This window comes from Mustela nivalis (genome assembly GCF_964662115.1).
Source record: "Mustela nivalis genome assembly, chromosome: 17".
Taxonomy (NCBI): Eukaryota; Metazoa; Chordata; class Mammalia; order Carnivora; family Mustelidae; genus Mustela; species Mustela nivalis.
The window spans coordinates 14,836,084-14,856,396 of record NC_139036.1 but is presented as its reverse complement, the minus strand read 5'-3'; the positions used below and the strand labels follow the sequence as shown (position 1 = coordinate 14,856,396).

The 20,313-nt window shown below is 52.1% G+C and overlaps 1 protein-coding gene across 4 annotated transcripts in view; it reads left to right on the top strand.

Moving 5' to 3' along the window:
* The window catches only part of TOP3A (DNA topoisomerase III alpha), a 27,763-nt gene extending 7,450 nt beyond the window's left edge, over positions 1-20,313 (top strand). For 2 of the 4 annotated variants that reach the window (XM_082706877.1, XM_082706879.1), the window contains 15 exons: positions 697-805; positions 1,649-1,792; positions 1,942-2,112; positions 2,380-2,480; positions 4,595-4,669; positions 5,860-5,942; positions 7,368-7,575; positions 8,945-9,130; positions 9,324-9,453; positions 12,045-12,158; positions 12,259-12,424; positions 13,974-14,117; positions 15,509-15,631; positions 17,691-18,352; positions 20,252-20,313. In XM_082706877.1, coding sequence (XP_082563003.1) covers positions 697-805; positions 1,649-1,792; positions 1,942-2,112; positions 2,380-2,480; positions 4,595-4,669; positions 5,860-5,942; positions 7,368-7,575; positions 8,945-9,130; positions 9,324-9,453; positions 12,045-12,158; positions 12,259-12,424; positions 13,974-14,117; positions 15,509-15,631; positions 17,691-18,352; positions 20,252-20,292 — 2,457 coding nt within the window. In that variant the 3' untranslated portion in view covers positions 20,293-20,313. Of the gene's footprint in view, positions 1-696; positions 806-1,648; positions 1,793-1,941; positions 2,113-2,379; positions 2,481-4,594; positions 4,670-5,859; positions 5,943-7,367; positions 7,576-8,944; positions 9,131-9,323; positions 9,454-12,044; positions 12,159-12,258; positions 12,425-13,973; positions 14,118-15,508; positions 15,632-17,690; positions 18,353-19,624 lie in introns of all 4 variants that reach the window. The other 2 variants (XM_082706876.1, XM_082706878.1) reach the window with 1 other exon arrangement.

Genomic DNA, 20,313 nt, shown 5'->3' with positions numbered 1-20,313 from the left:
GCCCCACTCTAGGGTCAATCCCACAACCCTGAGATCACGACCTGCGCTGAAACCAGGAGTCGGATGCTCAACCAACTGAGCCTCTCAGGCGCCCCAGTACCATGATTTTAAAAATTACTCCCACTTATCATATAAATGAAGCCATTTAAACTATGTAGCCAAGGAACTAAAGTAAGCCTTTTTGTAGTAGCAGTTGTTTAAATCCTGGGGATAATACTGTTAAGTTATTAATCCTAGACTCTAGCCCTTATTAGCATGGAGAGACAACAAGGTGTGAAAGGTCAGTTGACAGCAAGCACTCAGGGTGCCTGTAATTAGTTCACTGCTGGCTAGGAAGCCTTCTTGGGGTAAAACTCAATTTAGGGATTTTATTTTATTTTACCAGAACATTATCAGAACCGTGAGAGTTACAAGTGTGTGTTAGAACTGAGTTTCAGGTTTTGTCAGACTAGGGTAGTTGTATTAAACCCTCAGGCTTCTAGAAGCTTGCTTACAGGTCTGTGATTCTGAGCTGGAGGATTGTACTAGTGGCCTTGGCATCCTTAGAGGAGGTAAGAGCAGTGTCCCAGATCTCTCTGTCTTGCCAAGTTGCCATATTCCAAGAACATCCCTAATCTTTGTCAAATCTCTTTAGCATAGAGGTGTCAAGTGATTGCAGTTGTGTTCTCACTGCTCTTTCTCCACTGGGAATTTCAGAAAACTCTGGAACGAGAGACTCGGCAGTGCCAGGCCCTGGTGATCTGGACCGACTGTGATAGAGAAGGTGAAAATATCGGGTTTGAAATTATCCACGTGTGCAGGGCTGGTAAGTGCTGTGGCTTCCGAGTTCCTGTAGTTTGGGACCACAGAAGTAGATGGTTCCCCTGCGTGGACGGGCCGTGGCTGAGTTCCTCCCCAGAGAGTCTCCCCCGACCCCTGGATCCATCAGTTCTCCCCAGCTGTGTGCCCTGGAGCAAGTTACTAAACTCCCAGGAGCCTCAGCTTTCTGGAAAGTCTGGCCAGTCTGACACACAAAGAATAATTCTAGAATGTTGTGTTTGTTTGCTGTATTCTTTGTACAGTGCCGGGATGTTAACACATACTTGTTGAAATGAACTTGAATGACTCGAACAGGACCAATGATTTAGGGTAACTTAGAGGAAGTGATGCACAGCCCATTCTCAGGCTTCTGAGAGTGGACGGTTTCCATTTTCCCAAAATATGTTTGTGTTGAAAGCTGTTACGACTCCTGAGAATTTAAGTACATTAACTTTCAGGGATAGTGTAGGCGTCCTGTGATATTTCCACGCCAGGACATGAAATTCCCCCCCAGGATCTTTTAATTGACAGTATTCTAATTTTCCATAAAAGTCGAAGAGAGCAGGTGAGATGAGGATCCTGAGAGGCTCACCAAGGGAAGAGCTGAAACTCACTTGAATTGCTAAAATTCACACCACTGTTAACATTTCTGATTGCACTAAATTTAGCAGTCATGGTGGAGTTTTCCTCTTTGGTGGCTAGCGTGCTGTTTATTTAACCTAATCAGAGAATTGGTTGCCTCACAGCATCTCGAGATGGTTTACCTTCCATTCAAGGTGGTTTAAGAAAAATGAGCCTTTTATGCTGGGATGGCCCCGTGATTTGACTTTGACCCTGGTGACTTCCACAGTGAAGCCCAATCTGCCGGTACTGAGAGCCCGTTTCTCAGAGATCACCCCCCGAGCCGTCCGGGCGGCCTGTGAAAACCTGACGGAGCCCGATCAGAGAGTGAGCGATGCCGTGGACGTGAGGCAGGAGCTGGACCTGAGAATCGGTGAGCCGCCAGCTAGCTCCTTTGGGGATCCACGTGGCCCAGTGGGTGTCGGGTTATGGAACTGAGAATGAGGTTTCTGTGTAAGCACCTGCAGCTGGCTTTGCCCTTGTGGTCCCCCATTTTCTCCTTCCTTCTTCCTCCCTTTGTAGGAGCCGCCTTCACTAGGTTCCAGACCCTGAGGCTTCAGAGGATTTTTCCCGAGGTGTTGGCAGAGCAGCTAATCAGTTACGGCAGCTGCCAGTTCCCGACCCTGGGGTTCGTGGTGGAGAGATTCAAAGCCATTCAGGCTTTTGTGCCGGAAATCTTCCACAAAATTAAAGGTAAGGCTGGGGAGTTGTTTATGGAGCCCAAGGGCCCGGCAAGACCCAGGAGCATAAATGGTGCTAATGTGTGAGTCTTTCAGCCTTGCTGTCCCTCCTCCCACCCCATTACGGGGTTCAGAATACACTTAGTTTTCTTAGAGACCCAGAATATTCCCAAAGCAATGTTTTGTATTCCTTTGGACTTTTACTGCAATGTACTTTGTCCTGTCTGTCCTATCATGCGGCTTCTGTAAGTCATGGCCTTCCTGTTTGTCCCCAATACAGTAACTCATGACCATAAAGATGGAGTCGTAGAATTCAACTGGAAAAGGCATCGTCTCTTTAACCACACGGCTTGTCTTGTCCTCTACCAGCTGTGCATGGAGGTAAGAAATATTTGGAATTTTAATGATCTGGGAAGACCATTCTGCAGGTTCCCAAGCCGCTCCTTCTCTTAGCAGAGGTGGTCCTGCTCCGTTTTCCCACTGAACCAAAGCTTTCTGCTTGCTTCTTAGGATATCATTTTTGGGGAACCAGTAAGACTGGAAGTCCATAAAAACACTAAACAGTGTGAAAGTAAAGGGTCCGTAGACCTTTTAGATAAAGTCAGAAACTAAGAACTGTATAGCTTCAATCTCTCCCTGCAGTAGAATGCTGTCACCAGAGATAACTCAGAAGCCTCTAGACCAGTCTAGAACAAGAGACTCCTAGAGCTGGAAGGAGTTTGGACAGTATCTGGTCAAGCTCCCTCTTCCACTGGTCAGATGAGGAGATCTAGAGAGAAGAAAGTCACAAACAAGAATTTCCTGCAGGAACTGATGCTAGCAAGTAAAAGGATAAAGGAACAGAGCCCGGGAACAGGGACGGGACTGTTCTCGGCGTGTGGTCATAGAAGGCCTCTCACAGTGAAGGTGCTGGTGATTAGCAGGAGGCGGCCAGCCACAGGAGGGCCTGGGGGGAGCACGGGTCAGGAGGCAGCAGCACGTCAGAGGGCCACCGGCCAGTCAGCGGCCAAGCTGCAGCCCTCAGACCCACCTTCTGTGCTGTGATGCTGCTGCTGTCTGGCCAGCGCATACTTGACAGCATTAACCGTGGCAGCTGCGTGCAGTGATGCCAAGGAAAGCTCAAATATCTGTACTTGGATGAGTCACGTGTGCCTCTGGCAGGTTTATTGTCTATTTGATGGGGGGTATGGTAACTTGTGAGCACCTCCTACAGTGCCAGACACTCCATATGTTATGTAATTTGATTCAATCTAGATGGTGCCTGTGGGTGCAGTGGTACTGTCCCCACCTTTCAGGTGATGCATGAGGACGTGAGTAGCTTGTGCCCAGACACTCTGCAGCCAGTAAGGAGCAGAGCATGGCTGGATCCCAGAGTATCAGGCTCTCCAGCCCGTTCCGAAGACCACACTGCCTCCCAGGAGTCACGCTCCGCACCGCACCACCCTTTGACCCTCGAGGTCACACAGCCACCCTGCATGTCTGTGACACTGTGCATGTATCTATTCGATAGAAGAGAGCTGTCCTTTTTCTCCTTTACTGCGATACGGTGCAGGAAAACCTAGCCAGTTGGATATTTTGAGTTTCTCATAAAGAGCACCTGGACCAACTCCTATTTGCAGAGAAATACGGATTTTGAAACACAAATGTTCTCATCGATGAATCAGTTAGGCTGAGTTCTTTGTCCATTTATAGTCTCTTAAAAGTGTGAAGTTGGGCAGAGCTCCTGGGCGGCTTAGTTGGTTAAGCATCCAGCTCTTGATTTCAGCTCTGGTCAGGATCTCGGGGTTAAGAGGTTGAGCCCTGCATTGGGGTACACGCTGGGCGTGGAGCCTGCTTAAGATTCTCTCCATCTCCCTCTGCCCTGCCACACCCTGCTCACTCTCTCTCCAAAAAAAAAAAAAAAGTGCGAAGTCAGTCTGAAGATTGAGTTCTCCGGGGCACCTGGGTGGCTCAGTGGGTTAAGCCTCTGCCTTCAGCCCAGATCATGATCTCAGGGTCCTGGGATCGATCCCCGCATCAGGCGCTCTGCTCAGTGGGGAGCCTGCTTCCTCCCCTCTCTCTGCCTGCCTCTCTGCCTACTTGTGATCTCTCTCTCTCTCTCTGTGTCGAATAAATAAATAAAATCTTTAAAAAAAAAAAAAAAGATTGAGTTCTCCAGCTTGTAGTATGTAGTTTTTCCTAAGTTTAACTTGGTATTAATTCTGAATTAAAAAAAAAAAATTCTCCACTGCTTGCGTAGATAGGAAACAGTTCTTTGGAGATGCACCAGCTGCTGTGAGGGCTGGTGCAGTCGCCCCTCACAGCCTTGGTTTGAGCAGGAAGGGGTGATGTCTTCACCATACTGTGGGCTACAAACTGACCTGCCTCGAGGTCCTCTCACGCCCAAGCAGGGCCCTCTGCTAGTGGTGTCCAGAATGGTGAACTGAGGCTGCCCAGGAAAGCCGGAGAAGGTGCACCAACAGGTTCATATGGCCTCTGCTTTTTCTGGCTTCTAGGATCCCAGGGCAACCGTGGTGGAGGTCAGGTCTAAGGCAAAGAGCAAGTGGAGGCCTCAAGCTTTGGACACTGTGGTATGTTCCAGAAGAGTGCGCCAGGCGTGCAGGAGCTCTGACTTCCCGTGGTTGGGACCCGGTGGCAGCGAGCATCGCCCTTCCTGGGGCCATGCAGGGAGGTGCTTGGGAAGAACAAAAACCCCGAAACAGGGCCCACTTAGTCTTCTAATGCTGGGTTTGTTTGGTTGGCTTTTTTCCCCCTAAGTTAATAAATGCAATATAGCTGCTTTCTGTGGGGTTTGGGAAACAAAAAGAGGAAGACCCATCACCCCTCTGAGTGTCTTCTGTTTTTTTTCACATGGGTTGTGTTTTACATCGTTGTAATTGGAATAGCTTGGTTTTTATTTTCTGCCTAAGCATTTTTTTTTTAATGTTTCTGTGTTATCTGTGTAAGCATCATTTTTAAAGATCTGCATTAAGAGCCTACCTTAAAAGCAACAAGAGTTTTTCAAATTTTGAGATCCAGGAAGAGCCCTCCAAGACATAGCTTGGAGTTAACTACCATGGGTGGGGGGTGCCCTTTCCCAGTGACCACTTTGCAGGAAAATTCAGAGTATAGTTTCTGTCGGAATTCACTCTGGAGATTGAAAATACAGAACAGCAGCTAAAAGAAATGTGCGGGGACTGGTGGGCAAGGTGTTCTTTATCTGTGACGTGTGTGTGTGTGTGTGTGTGTGGTTGGATCGACAAGTTATGGATTGATTTCCTATAGCAGATGTAAGTGTAATATTCCTCACTGGCTAAGTATGCTTTGACATATAGCCAGCAGCACTGGTGGAATGTCTCCAAGGGCAGGACTGCCAGTTACCTCCCAGAGTTCTTGACGAATGGTACTCATCATCCAGGAGAAGTTACTAGGGCCCGGGTGGTTGTCCCACAGTGTGGTTCCCAGGCTACCTGTATTAGAATCTGGGTATTAGCTGGCTTGCTGAAAAATATAGATTTCTCACCTCAATCCCAATCCTCCTCTGTCAGAATCCCCAGTGCTCAGGGTCTGGGAATCTGTCAGCTTCCTGGGTAATGCTTGCTTTTCTGCCCATCAGATCTGCCTGGCAGGCCGAGAAAGCTTCCCTCAGCACAGCCTTTTCCCCCTCTGTATGACAGCAGCCGGAGTGACGGGCGAGGCATTTGTGTAGATTAGTTGTGTGGCTGTGTCGTGCCTTCTGACTCCACACTACACCCTAACTTGCCTGTAACACGTTTAACAGGAACTTGAGAAGTTGGCTTCTCGAAAGTTGAGAATAAATGCTAAAGAAACCATGAGGATTGCCGAAAAGCTCTACACTCAAGGGTAAATATTCCACACTTGGGAATAGAATTCAGTGCATCTTTGTCAAGGTGAAATAATTTATTTTTTTAATTATTTTTTGGAGGGAGAAAAGGGAGAGAAAGAGAGAGTCTTAAGAAGGCTCCACACCCAGCATGGAGCCTAACACACCCCTGAGACAATGATCTGAGCCAAAATCAAGAAACAATTAACTGAGCCACCCAGATACCCCCAACTTTATTTTAATTCTTAAAAGGATTTTATGTTTAAGGAATCTCTACACCCAACATGGGGCTTAAACTCACAGCCCTGAGATCAAGAGTCACACACTCCACCCCTGAGCCAGCCAGGGGCCCCAGAGTAAAACATTTTAGAGCTTACGGGGAAATACAGACTGTCTAGACATCCCCTGAGCTCTGAAGTAGAAGAATTTTGACGCTGGGTTCTCTGATACGGAAAAGGCATTTCAAAATCACTTCCTAAAATACGAGCCCGTAGAGTAAATTCACATCCCACCGTTGACTTCTCAGCAGCTGGCCCCAGGGCCTTGGCCGGTGGCACATAGCACCTTTAGGAGTCGTTTCCCATTGTACGCCATCCGGGGACAGTGTGGTCCACACTAACCAGTGTGGCAGCTGCTCACAACAGGGAACTACTGAGCACTTGAAATTGGAGTTGTGCTCATTGGGACGTGCTTTAAATGTAAAATACACATTTGGTTTCGAACACTTGTATGGAAACAAGAACGTAAATGATCTCATTAATGCCATTTAAGTGGCCAACAAAAAAATGTCAAATTACATGGAGGTTCCACATTATGGTTTATTAGGCAGCATTCATTATTTTTGTCTTTTCTTTTAGCATTATTTATTTATTTATTTATTTAGTGATTTTATTTATTTGAGAGAGGGCTCATGCGGAGTGGCAGAGGGAGAAGCAGACACCCTTCTGAGCAGGGAGCCTAACCTGGAACTTGATCCCAGGACCCTGAGATCATGACCTGAGCCGAAGGCAGACACTTAACCAACTGAGAGCCACCCAGGCGCCCCAGCATTATTCATTCTTTGCTCAGAGCAAAGTCATAGAAACGTGCTTTGTTGCCACGGTTGAGGCCGTGGAGGTCTCTGGCAGAGCAACGATGCTGGGCTGGAACCATGTCCCCAGCCACACAGCCGCTGGTGAGCCGAGTAGGAGTGTGTCCCGTCCCGTGCCGTCCCTCTCACTATTCTTTGGCTTCTTGGAGTATCTTCAGCAAGCAACCCTGCCGTTGCTCACTCCACTGGGGGCCCCATGTAAGAACTTCCCTCAGCAAAGGGAAGCTAGGTTGCCTTCAGGTGAGCCCGCTAGGGCAGGTGGGGCACGGCAGGTGTCTCTGGGGGTTTCCAGTTTAATTCAGTTGTTTCCAGAGCAACTGTAGCAATTTCTTCTATTTGTTTGCCTTTGCTCTAGGTACATCAGCTATCCTCGCACTGAAACAAACATTTTCCCCAAAGACTTGAACCTGACTGTGCTGGTAGAGCAGCAGATCCCAGACCCACGCTGGGGCGCCTTTGCCCAGAGCATTCTGGAACGGGGTGGCCCCACTCCACGCAATGGGAACAAGTCTGATCAAGCTCACCCTCCCATCCACCCCACCAAATACACCGGCAGCCTGCAGGTAGGTTTCCCTAACTCCTGCCTCCTGGAACCCAGCAAGGGGAAGGGGAAACAAAGGGCCAGTAGCACTTGAATGTACTTTGCGGGCTCTTACTTTAGGAACTAAGTTATTTTGAAACAGCTCTCCTGTTTTAGCAAAGAGACGTCAGTGTCAAAATTCTGCTTCACCGTCCCGCTTGGCCTCCCTGAACACTCCCATGCCCGTCCCGGGGTGGCCTCTACTCTGTCCAGCCGCACTTCCTGCTCTGTCAAACCCTCCACAGCGGGCTGGGCGGTTCCCCTTCCCCGTGTCCTTGCACAGCTCCCACGGGGCCCCCACAGAACTGCTTGGTCTTCTCGGCCCCTCGTTAACTAGATGCATCCCCCACCGCCCAGCCTCCCCAGACGGGACCGGGTTCCACTGCCATCCTAACACAGGTGGCCTCCTGTCACGGGCCAGTAGTGGCAGGGCTTTGAGGCAGCCCTGAGAGACCTCAGGCGTCTCACCTGCTCTGGCCCTTGGCCGGGGGGATGCGCTCCATGAGGCCGAGCTGGTTGGGCCGATTTGCAGGCTTAGCGCAAAGCTAAGTCCTGTCTGGTCTTTGTTTCCTTCTTTTATTAATACACACGGTCCTTCTCTGGCTTTAAATGTGATGATATGTTCATTTTATCATATATTAGGAAATTCAAAAGATTATAAGGAAGAGGCATTTGCCGTTGCCCGTATGCTGAAATATTTTCAAGTACAACACTTAACAATTGCATAGATGTACCATAATTTATTTTGCCAAATCGGTTCTTTAAGAATAAATTGCTTCCAGCATTCTGAGACATGATGACAGTTAATGTTTGTGTGACTGATCGAGCCTCACTAGGCCCTTGATTACTTACTTGGTAGAAAATCACCACAAACGCTGGGAGCCAGGGCTGCCACCTACAACTTTCCTGCATCTAATATACAAGGGGTCTCTTGTTAGCTGTTTTGCTTTTTCCTCGTTTTCTCCTTGAGCTCAGTTTTAAAAAAAAAAATGGGGTGCCTGGGTGGCTCAGTGGGTTAAAGCCTCTGCCTTCGGCTCAGGTCATGATCTCAGGGTCGTGGGATCGAGCCCTGCATTGGGCTCTCTTCCCAGCCTGCTTCCCTTCCTCTCTCTCTGCCTGCCTCTCTGCCAGTGATCTCTCTGTCAAATAAATAAGTAAAATCTTTAAAAAAAAAATGGGTTTACATAAACAGATTAGCCTGGCACTCTGCATGGGTGCAGGACCTACATAGGAGCCCTGTGCCCTCTTCTGTGCAGAGCTCGAGGCAAGAAGGTGGTGTAAACCAGGCCAGATTACCAGTGAGGCTGCAGTCCTTCTGGAGCAAGTTGCAGACTCTTCTCTTGTCTTTCTAGGGAGACGAGCAGCGACTGTATGAGTTCATAGTGCGCCATTTCCTGGCCTGCTGCTCCCACGATGCTCAGGGCCAGGAGACCACTGTGGAGATCGACATCGCACAGGAACGCTTCGTGGCTCATGGCCTCGTGATTTTGGCCCGCAACTATCTGGACGTGTACCCGTATGACCACTGGAGTGACAAGGTAATAAAGCGCAGGCCCGGTCAGAGGTCAGAGTTCACGTCCCCCGTGGGTCTTCAGAGAGAGGGGAAGGCAGTCGTGTTCCCAGCCCTGGTGCGGTCCACTGGAGCAGGGCCATGCTCTTTGAAATGGCAGTTGTCTTTTGCCTCAGTGCCACGAGGAGTGATTGGACTGACGCTTCTGCTGCTCCCTGTAGACCCTCCCTGTCTACGAGAGAGGCGCCCGCTTCCAGCCCAGCACTGTGGAGATGGTGGACGGGGAGACCAGCCCACCCCAGCTGCTCACCGAAGCCGACCTCATCGCCCTCATGGAGAAGCACGGCATTGGTCAGTAGCCTGTTGCCGTGGTGACCAGTGGCTCTTGTACTTCTGGCCTTTGCAGCAGCTGTGCCATAGGTGTCCTCTTCTTCACCCCCTCTACAGCTGAAGGGAGGCTCATTTATTTAGGCAGGGGGCTGAGGGAGAGAATCCCAAGCAGACTTCACTCAGTATGGAGCCCAGTGCAGGGCTCTGTCCTGTGACCCAGAGATCGTGACCTGAGCCAAAATCAGGAGTCAGACGCTCCACCCACTGAGCTAACCAGGCGCCCCACTGTACAAGTTATTAAAATCTTGGACTGAATAAGTCCACACTTATGCTCTTAACCTTTGCTCCACGCCAGCTGGATAGGGATGTGGATGTGTCCCAGAACTCGGAGGTCTGGACTGGGAGCACCCTGGCCATGTCCTGTCCGTGGACTCAGGATTTTGGGCCCATGCAAGGGTTTGTTTTTATTTTGCATAAGGTACCAATATCTAAAACTTGAGGGATTCCACATAAACGTCTGTGTTTTTGTCTTGGGAAGTGTTGGGAGGTCTGGCAGCCCAAGCCTTCCCTCCCAGGTAGAAGCAGTCGGTTGAATTGGGGTGACACCTGTCTCTTCTCACTTGGCTTCTCTCACTGCTCGTTCCCTGTCAGGCCCCTGTGGCGTCTGGGTCAGCCACCCTGCAGCTAGCCACAAGTGGCTGTGTTCTGAGTTTTTGTTAAAGCGTTTCCCCTAATTGTTTAGAAATTGAAATGAGGTTAAACAAGAAATTGGGCCAGAATTGTTTTTCCACAATAGGTCCCCTGGCCCCCAGTTTACAGGCAGGTCCCTTGTAACTGATCTGCTGCCCCTTGTCCATTTTTATTGTGACGCTGAGGAGAGTCTCTGCCAAACCTAGTTCAGAGAGGCAGCAGCATGATGGAGAGGGAAGTGCTGGGAAGGGGAAGTGGGGCTCCCTGGGCGTGTCCCGGAAGCAAGCTGTTCCCCGGGGCATGGCCCCCTCACGACCCATTAGTGGCTTTTGTCATTCCGGGCAAGAAGGGCCCCTTCTGGAATCCGGTGGCTGTTGTTGCACTGTCCAGAGAGCCTGTCTGTTTAAGTCAAATTAGAGTTTGTGTGCCCATCTGGATGTACTCATTAAAACCTTGGTCTAGGCCCTGGGACATAGTGAGGTATAGGGCCTAGGCATCCTGTTCCCATTAAGAGCTCATCTCACAGGAGAAACCGATGAAAGCAATACAAACACAGCCTGCTGGGCTCTGCAGGGATGGGGCAGGGACCTTGAAACCTCACAGTAAGAATTCCTGGGGACTGAGCTGGCCCAGCACAGGCAGAGTCCGAGGGAGCACAGAGGGACTGGGAGCATGTGTCCCTGTGGCCGGGGGCAGATGGGGTGGTCCCAGAAGGCGAGGCTGGAAAGATGATTGCAGCCCAACTGCAGGGCCTGGCACACTGACCTGAGGGGCTTGGGTGCTGGCCTGTGGCTCGCAGAGAGCCATTTAAGATTTCTGAGGAAAGGAGCAAAGAGAGCTACATTTCTTAAAAATGTTAACGGCGTTGTTGAGACATAATACATGTACTGTACGATTCACTGATCTAAGATATACAGTCGGTGCTCAGTACAGTCACAAAACCATGCAGCTATCACCTTAATTAATTTTAGAATGTTTTTATCCCCTCAGAAAGAAACGCCGTATCCCTTAGAAGTCTCACCCCATTCCCCCTTCCCTCCCATCCCTCCAGCCCTGGACAACCACTGATCTTTCGGCCTCTGTAGATTTGCCTGTTCTACACAGTTTGTGTACTTAGAGTGATAAGGCATGTGGTCTTCTGTAGCTGGCCTCTTCAACCATGTATTCTCAAGGGACATGCTCACGGTAGTGTGAATCAGTACTTGCTTCCATTCCGTTCCCTGTACTGTTACCTTGTGTGCTAAGACCACAGTTGGTTTCTCCGTTCATCGGTGGATTGACATTGGGGTCATTTCCGGTTTGGGGCAGTTGTACACGCTTGTGTGCAGGTTTGTGTGTGGATGGGTTTGCAGTTCCCTTACGTGGATAGACCTTCTGGGTCCGGTGGTCACTCTGGGTTTATGTTTTGAGGAGCCTCTGGACCGATCTGCACAGGGGCTGCCCCGTTTTACGCTCTTCCAGCCACGCACGAAGGTTGAGGTTTCCATGCATTCTTGCCAACATTTGTTCTCTGTGCTGTTTGCTGATGCTTCATGCCCAGTGGGTGTGAAGTGGCATTTCTTCGTGGTTTTGATTTTATATCTCCTCGATGACAGAACTTGTTTTCAGAGATCCCTACAGCCACAGTGTAAGAAAGGGGTTGGGTGGAGGATAGAACCAGAAAGGTGGAGGCCGAGCACGCTATCCTGATGCAGAGGACGTGATGTGGGCTCCAGCCGTGGGTCTGCCATGCGGAGCAGAGGAGAAAGACGTAGAGGAGGCTCGTTGCTGGCGTGGACAGCTCTAGTGAGTGAGCGGGCCTGAGGGGAGATGCGGTTGCTGCGTGGGCCCAATGCAGTGGAGGAGTCCAGGCAGAGGAAGGTACCCATGGGACAGCAGGGGCAAAGTTTGCATGGCCCTGAGTAACCGTAAGTGGCTTTCAGGGACTGATGCCACTCACGCGGAGCACATCGAGACAATCAAGGCCCGGATGTACGTTGGGCTCACTGCGGACAAGCGGTTTCTCCCGGGGCATCTGGGCATGGGGCTCGTGGAAGGTGAGCAGGAGCTCAAGGTGGGTGGTCGCGGAGCTGTGCGGCTGGAGCCCCCGAGGAGTGCTGCGTGGGGCCCCACGGAACACTGCTTTTCTCCCTGCAGGTTATGACTCCATGGGCTATGAGATGTCCAAGCCTGACCTCCGGGCCGAGCTGGAAGCTGACCTGAAGCTGATCTGTGAAGGGAAGAAGGACAAGTGGGTGGTTCTAAGGCAGCAAGTCCAGAAATACAAGCAGGTTTTCATTGAAGCGGTGGCCAAAGCTAAGAAGTGAGTCCAGACCCCGCTTGCCTGCACGCAAGGTCTTTCAGCTCTGCCTCCTGGGCCTTGACCTTTCCCTGAGCAGGGGGGGAGCGGGTGGGACCGATTCAGCAGAAAGCAGGTGGTGGGCCCGCGGGTGCTTGACTGTCCCCCAGCCCAGTTCACCTTCTGCAGGGCAGTCCACATGCAGCTCCTCCCCCTTCCGCTTTTCCTCCTGAGTCCTCTTCCTTCCTAGAAAGCCGTGGCAGCTTAGAAATGGTGAGCAGAAAAGTCTGGGCTGGTTATCCCAGGCAGCTGGCTCTAGAGATGCCATCCTCTGAATTTTAGTTCTGTCTTGAGTTAACAGGCACACAGTCCCAAGTCTGTAAACTCAGGGCTGCTGTACGACACTGTGTCCAGTGGAGTGTGTGGAGGTGGCCGTGTAGCAGGCAGTATGTGTGCATGCCATCAGGAAAACACACCTTTTCTGCTTGTGCCACCTCGGGAAAGAAATGGACAAGCAGGGGCGCCTGGCTGGCTGCATCGGTAAAGCGCGTGACTCTTGATGTGGGGATTGAGGTCAGCCCTAGGTTGGGGGTAGAGATTACTTAAAATCTTTTAAGATTTTATTTATTTGTTTGTTTTTAGAGCCTGAGAGAGAGTGCACACGAGCACGCGTGCAAGGCGGGGAGGGACAGAGGGAGAGACAGGATTTCGAGCAGACTCCACACTGTGGGTAGAGTCCCAACACAGAGCGTGAGCCCAGAGATCAGCACTTGAGCCGAAATCAAGAGTTGGGCGCCCAACAGACTGAGCTACCCAGGCGCCCCCAAAATAAAATCTTTAAAAAACAAACAAACAGATGAGCTCGTTTAAATGTAAACCCAGACAGACAGACACTTCAGGAGCGTGTGCAGGGACTCTGTACAGTTTTGTTTGATGTGGGGTGTGATGAAGCGGAAGTACCTGCACATAGCTGGGTCCCTCCTGGGAGCTGCCGGGGGCCAGAGAGGAGCCAGGGCTGCTTGGCTGACCCAGCCGTTTCTGCCTCTGTTCTCTGCATCAGGCCTGTGGTGAACAGCCAGCTGCTGTCTCTGGTCACACTCAGCTTATGTGCACATAAGAATATTGTAGGGGCAGCTGGGTGGCTCAGATGGTTAACGCATCTGCCTTCATCTTGGGTCATGATCCCAGGGTTCTGGGATAGAGCCCCACGTCGGGCTCCCTGCTCAGTGGGGAGTCTGCTTCTCCCTCTTCCTCTCCCTCTGCCCCTGCTCGTGTATGCATGCTATCTGTTTCTCAAATAAATAATATCTTTATTTTTTAAAAAAAGATTTTATTTGTCAGAGAGAGAGAGAGAGAACACAAGCAGCAGAAGTGGCAGGCAGAGGAAGAGGGAGAAGCAGACTCCTTCCTGAGCTGGGAGCCTGACGCAGGGCTCGATCCCATGACCCCAAGATCATGACCTCAGCTGAAGGCAGATATTTAACTGACTGAGCCACCCAGGCATCCCAATAAATAAAATTGGAAAGAAAAAAAACCCACAAAGAATATTGTGAGTGTTTTGCTCTTTCTTCAGATTGGATGAAGCGTTAGCCCAGTACTTTGGGGAAGGGGCCGAGGTGGCCCAGGAGGAAGCCATCTACCCAAGCATGCCGGAGCCCATCAAGAAGTGTCCACAGTGCAACAAGGACATGGTCCTCAAGACCAAGAAGAATGGCGGGTCAGTGCCCAACTTGCACTGTACGTCTGCTTGCCCAGCACTTGTTGGGTTGGCTGGACACTGTCATTTGTGTCAATATTTAAGGGTGGGCTTGCCGTGGCTGCTGGACTAGGTATTGGAGAGAAGGGTAGCTGACGGGGACCTGGCCTTGGAGGCGTCAGGCACTCTGGGATTCAGAGGAGGTGTGGGATGATGGCACTGCCGCATCCGTTGTGGATAGGACATCACCTACCCTGTGTACTTCTACCACACACCCAGGTTTTGTGTCCCAGAGCAGATTTTAGCTACTGTGCCCCTATTTTCTTTGCTATAAGCCTAGGGCAGTGATATCTACCGGGGGAAGGGTGAAGATTCAGTGAAATGTGTCCCGGTCAAGAAAGGCAGAATTTGATCCCAGGTCCTCCCACCCCTTCATTTCTCTGACTCCCTTGGGTTCCCTGACTGCCGACACATCACTGGCTCGGGGGCAGAGGTGGCCAGCCTGGCTCTCAGAAGCCAGAGTTTAGTAGGCCTGACCTGGGGCTTGGGCTGCCCACAAGCACAGAAGCCAGTGCCGGGGCGGGCTTAGCCCAGTGCACGGTAGCCCCGTGTAAGTACTTACCCATGGGCTGTGGGGTTAACCCGTATGTGCTCCAAGTGCTTGGTCACCCGGGGAGGTCTGGAGATTGTCCTGGGGGATTTCCCACTCCGGGGGTTATCTGGCAGTTTCCATTTCTGACTTTGTAGATTTGCTGTTTGAGTAATTGGGGTTTGAGGTTCAGTGGGTTGGTTTTCCCTGGTCCAGTCATGCCCAGGCACACTCAGAGGATGTCGTAAATGGTGTTCCCATTGGCTTCTCTGGCTCTAAAGTTCATGACTGGAAGCCATAAACCATTGGCCAAGAACAATGTGGTTCAGGTGTCAGGAGGGAAGACCCCGTCATCAGGGTGCTGTTCCCAGCGACCCCACCCAACACACCTGCCTCCTTGGGCAGGTTTCCAGACCACCCCCCGCCTGTTTGCCTTGCTGTGACCTAAGTTCTGTCGTGTGGGGCAGTCAGGGAGCATGTGAGAGCACACAGCCCGGAGCCTGAACGGAGCCCTTGGGACTGGACCTTGCCATGGCCCAGGAGTTAGTTGGTCTGTAGGTTGCTGGTTTCTACGTAGAAAACAGAGTCAGCAATGGCGGTTTCTTTTTCTTAGGGAGATGAAAAATAAATGCAGGCCAGTTTTGCTCAGTCATTCAGTACCAGTGACTGCATATATCCATTCATATATCCTCCAAAAAAGCTAATGTGTCCTTTAATCGGCCAGTGAAAAGCTTCCTTGCCAGACGGGCAGTGCCCCAGGAATGTGTGTTTCCTGCAGTCTGGTGGCTCCAGCCCAACCCCGCTCCCTGTGCTCCCTCCCCAGGTTCTACCTCAGCTGCACGGGCTTCCCAGAATGCCGGTCAGCCGTGTGGTTCCCTGACTCTGTGCTGGAGGCCAGCAGGGACGCGAGCGTGTGTCCAGTGTGTCAGCCGCACCCGGTTTACAGGTGAGCTGGGCCCAGGTGAGCTGGCCGGTTTACAGGTGAGCTGAGCCTGCGGGGTGCTCGCCATGCCCAGCAGCAGCTGCGTTGGTGGTCTCGAATCGGTTTGGGTCCCATCCCTGCCTTTGCAGTGTGGAAGCTGAGCCTGGGGACAGGTTCCTGGGCAGCTCAGGAGGCGCCCTCCACGAATCTGAAGAACCATGAGGACGCCCTTTCCCTGACCTTTCCAGCTAGATTGCTGCCCAGTAGACTCTCGGGAAGTGAATATCCTGCTGTCGGATAGCGTTTCCAAGCTCCTCGCAAGAGCCCAGAGCCCTCTGTACAACTGGTTCTCAAACCTTTCGGTCATAGGATCCGTACACTCTTTTTTTTTTTTTTTTTAAAGATTTTATTTGTTTATTTGATAGACAGAGATCACAAGTAGGCAGAGAGAGGAGGAAGCAGGCTCCCTGCTGAGCAGAGAGCCTGATGTGGGGCTCAATCCCAGGCCCCTGGGATCATGACCCGAGCCAAAGGCAGAGGCTTTAACCCACTGAGCCACCCAGGTGCCCCGGATCCGTACACTCTTAAAAATCATTACAGAAGGAACCCAGAGATCATTCATTGTGGGTTAAGTTTATCAGTACTACCGTATTCTGCATTAAGGTGGACACGTGTTTTTTGTGGGCTTTTTTTAAAGATTTTATTTATTTATTTGACAGAGAGAGATCACAAGTAGGCAGAGAGGCAGGCAGAGAGAGAGGGAAGCAGGCTCCCCGCTGAGCGGAGCGCCTGATGAGGGGCCCAATCCCAGGACCCTGAGATCATGACCTGAGCCGAAGGCAGAGGCTTAACCGACTTGAGCCACCCAGGTGCCCCAAAGTGGAAACATTTTAAAAAGATAATTGCTGGGGTACCTGGGTGGCTCAGTTGTTAAGTGTCTGCCTTCAACTCAGGTCATGACCGAGGCCCCCATCGGACTCCCTGCTCAGCAGGAAGCCTGCTTCTCCCTCTCTCACTCCCCCTGCTTGTGTTCCCTCTGTCACTATTGCTCTATCAAATAAATAAATAAAATCTAACAATTGTTAAATAAAAATGTACTTGTAAATTTTATAATATGCATACTAACATATATAATATGTTATTTCTACCTATTTTAAAGCAGAAAGATAAGAAAATGCCTACTTGCAAAGCAGAAAACAGAAAGGAAACGTATTCCATCTTTCTGAGTCTAACATCTGGCTCGTTGGAGACTGTTGGCTCTCGTGTCTGCTCCCAGTCAGTCTGCTGGGCTGGTTCATGGGCTGTAGCCTCCTGCAAACTCATGCATACAACATGGGAGGACGAGAGCACAACAGATATAACTTCTTAGCCTTGTTACAAAATAGTTCTGACCTCACCAGGAAGGTCCACGTGCCCAAGAACCGCTGGTTATAGGAAGTGAACCTTTCCAAGGATTCTGTGTTTTTGTTTTGTTTTGTTTTGTTTTGTTTTAAGATTTTATTTATTTATTTGAAAGACGGAGATCACAAGTAGGCAGAGAGGCAGGCAGAGAGAGAGAGAGAGGGAAGCAGGCTTCCTGCGGAGCAGGGAGCCCGATGCGGGGCTCGATCCCAGGACCCTGAGATCATGACCCGAGCCAAAGGCAGCAGCCCAAACCACTAAGCCACCCAGGCGCCCCTTTGTTTTGTTTTTTAAGATTTTATTTATTTGAGAGACATAGTGTTTGTGCCTACATGTGCATGAGCAGAGGGGAGAGGCAGAGAGAGGGAGAAGCAGGCTCCCCATTGAGCAGGGAGCCCGACGTGGGGCTCAGTCCTAGGGTCCTGGGATCCTGACCTGAGCCGAAGGCAGATGCTTAACCAACTGAGCCCCCCGGCACCCTGAGCTGTCTGTTCTGGAGATTAATCAGGGTCTCCTGATTAATTTCTTCTGTTTCTACTGTTTCCTCTGTCTCCACTGCGCGCTCTCGACACCTGGAGGGGCTCATGGCTGGCAGGTGCCTGGTGGGTGCAGCCCTCTGTGGACAAGGAGAAGACGCTTGCGGCTGGTAGTAAGACTTTCTCTCATCTTCCGACCCCGCTAGGTTGAAGCTGAAGTTCAAACGCGGCAGCCTTCCCCCAACCATGCCCCTGGAGTTTGTCGGCTGCATTGGCGGATGCGACGAGACGCTGCGGGAGATCTTGGACCTGAGGTTCTCACGGGGCCCTCCCAGAGCTTCCCAGTCAGCCAGCCAGCCCTCGAACTACCTGCAGGCTAGCCAGTCCCTAAACAGAATGGACAGCACCCCCTGGATGCCACCACCACCTGCTACCGCCGCGGGGGGCAGCAACTCGGTGACCTGCAACTGCGGCCAGGAGGCCGTCCTGCTCACAGTGCGAAAGGAGGGCCCCAACCAGGGCCGCCAGTTCTACAAGTGCAATGGTGGCGGCTGCAGCTTCTTCCTATGGGCCAACAGCAGCCCCCCAGAAGCTGGGGGGCCTCCCTCCTCCGCCTCAAGACCCCCTGGTGGCTCAATGGGCCGCCCGCCTGCCACAGGGGACCGCCGGGGCAGGTCTGGCCGACCCGGGGATGACAGTGGTGGTGGCGGCGGCGGGGGGAGCATGTCCTGCCTATGCAGCCAGCCTGCCGTCACCCGGACTGTGCAGAAGGACGGCCCCAACAAGGGCCGCCAGTTCCACACGTGCGCCAAGCCCAGGGAGCAGCAGTGCGGCTTCTTTCAGTGGGTGGACGAGAACATGGCTCCAGGTGAGGCAGGGGCTTGGTCCCTGGACCAGGCAGAGCCCAGAGGCGGGGGAGGGAGGGAGGCAGGGGTGGGGCTGGAGGTTCCAAAGGAAAGGCTGGGGCAGCCCCTGGAGCAGCCTGCGGGGTGCCCGGTGGTGTGCCAAGGACACCCGCTGTGTGTCTTCACCACCATCAGCTCAGCACCATGAGGCCGCTGAGGCCCAGGGAAACGAGCTGCCTGTGCTCGGGGTCTCATAGCCACGCGGCCTGAGGTCGGCCTGACCCCACAAGCCCTGGTCTCCTCTAGCCTCCGTAGGCTCAGGAGGTCCTCGTCATCGGCCGCACTCCTTCAGATGTGGAGCCTGGCCCTGGGAATGTCTGGGAACCTGCTCGGGGTTCCACAGCCTGGGCCTGGTGCCCCCAAACCAGATATGGTGAGAATTGCCCCCAGACATTGGAGCAAGGTGGATAATGCACCCAGAGGCCCTTGGAAACAGTTCCTGCCCGCTCCAGTGCACGGCAGACGCTTAGTTCATGTGCCAGAGCAGCTGAGAGGCCTGGTGGGAGCTTTGTGGCAGACCCGGGCACAAAGCATGGCTGTGGATCCTTGAACAGAGGGCTTGACCTCACGGCCTCCCAGTTTGCTCAGTAGGATGAGCACTTGCTTGCCTTTTTCAGGGTTCTTGTCTTTTTAAAGTCATTAGACAGTCTCAGACTATGATTCTGACATACAAGCCGCTAGCTCTGAACATACAGGAAGAACCCAGAAGGCTTGGTAAGGCGCAGGGCTGGCTACCGGTGCCGGCAAGGGGACAGAGACAGCGTCACTGCCACGACAGGCTCACATTCAAAGTGTGTGAGATGTGGTTTAGCCTTGCACTCCCTTCAGGCGCATTGTCCCCCCATTGGAAGGAAGCATTGTCTGACCTCCAGGCCAGCTGATCAGTTGTCCTGGGTGACAGGGCAGTCAGAATTAAGAGGCCTGTTTGAGGCCTGGAAGGATCCAGAGCTCAGTGATCTTGCACGGAAGGTGGAAAGCAGTCTGTTGGTCACGGGGTGTTGCCAAGTGGGTGGAAAAGAGGTGCATGAAGTGACGGCACTACCCTTCTTACCAGGGTAGTGATTGTGGCCCAAAGGCTCCGGGTTCTTTAGGGAGTGGCATCGGGACCCCCGAAGGTGACAGGAGGGAAGGCAGCCTGGCCTGTGGGTGGTCGCGGCCACACAAAGGCTGGGGGGACACTCTGCCTCCTCGGTGTGTCTGTTTTGAACTCAGCCTTCCCCTGACTCTTCCCACAGGGACTTTCAGAGCCCTGAGCTGGCCGGGAAGCAGAGGAGGAACCCAGGGGCCAGAGGCCAGAAGCAAAAGAGCCCGGGCCGGTTCCACAGACTCAGGGTCCATGCCCAAGAAACCCCGGAAATGCAGCCTTTGCCACCAGCCTGGACACACCCGTCCCTTCTGTCCCCAGAACAGATGAGGCAGGGGAGGGAAGAAAGGGCCGCTTCCTCAGACCTGCCCCTTTCTTCTCGGGAATAAGCTATTTTCACTAGAACCTTCCCTGCCCTGGAGGCCTTGAGGAAAGTGGTGGCTTTTGGAGCCTGGTCTGCCTGTGCTGGGGAATCAGGATCCAGACCGCCGCCGGGAGAATCCGTCTCAGGTGGATGGTGGCCCTCCGCCTGGGGCTCCTCGCTGCTGGCGCTGCGGAGCACTGAGTGGCGGGCTGAGTGCATTCCACACTGTGGCCTCTGGGGCTTTCTTCCCTTCTGGAAGGTCCCCTCGAGGGACCTGCATGCCTGGTCCAGGCTCCGGGCAGCCCGGACAGGGTTCCGCTCGCAGACATTCTGAGAAAGGAGGGTGCAGTCGAGAACGTGGCTCTTGTCCTAAAATCGTGTCTATCGAAGAAGCTTTTTTTTTTCTTTCCCTAGACACTACTGTGGCCAGGACACCCCACAGCTCGTGTTCCTGAATAAAGAATCCTGCCCTCTGC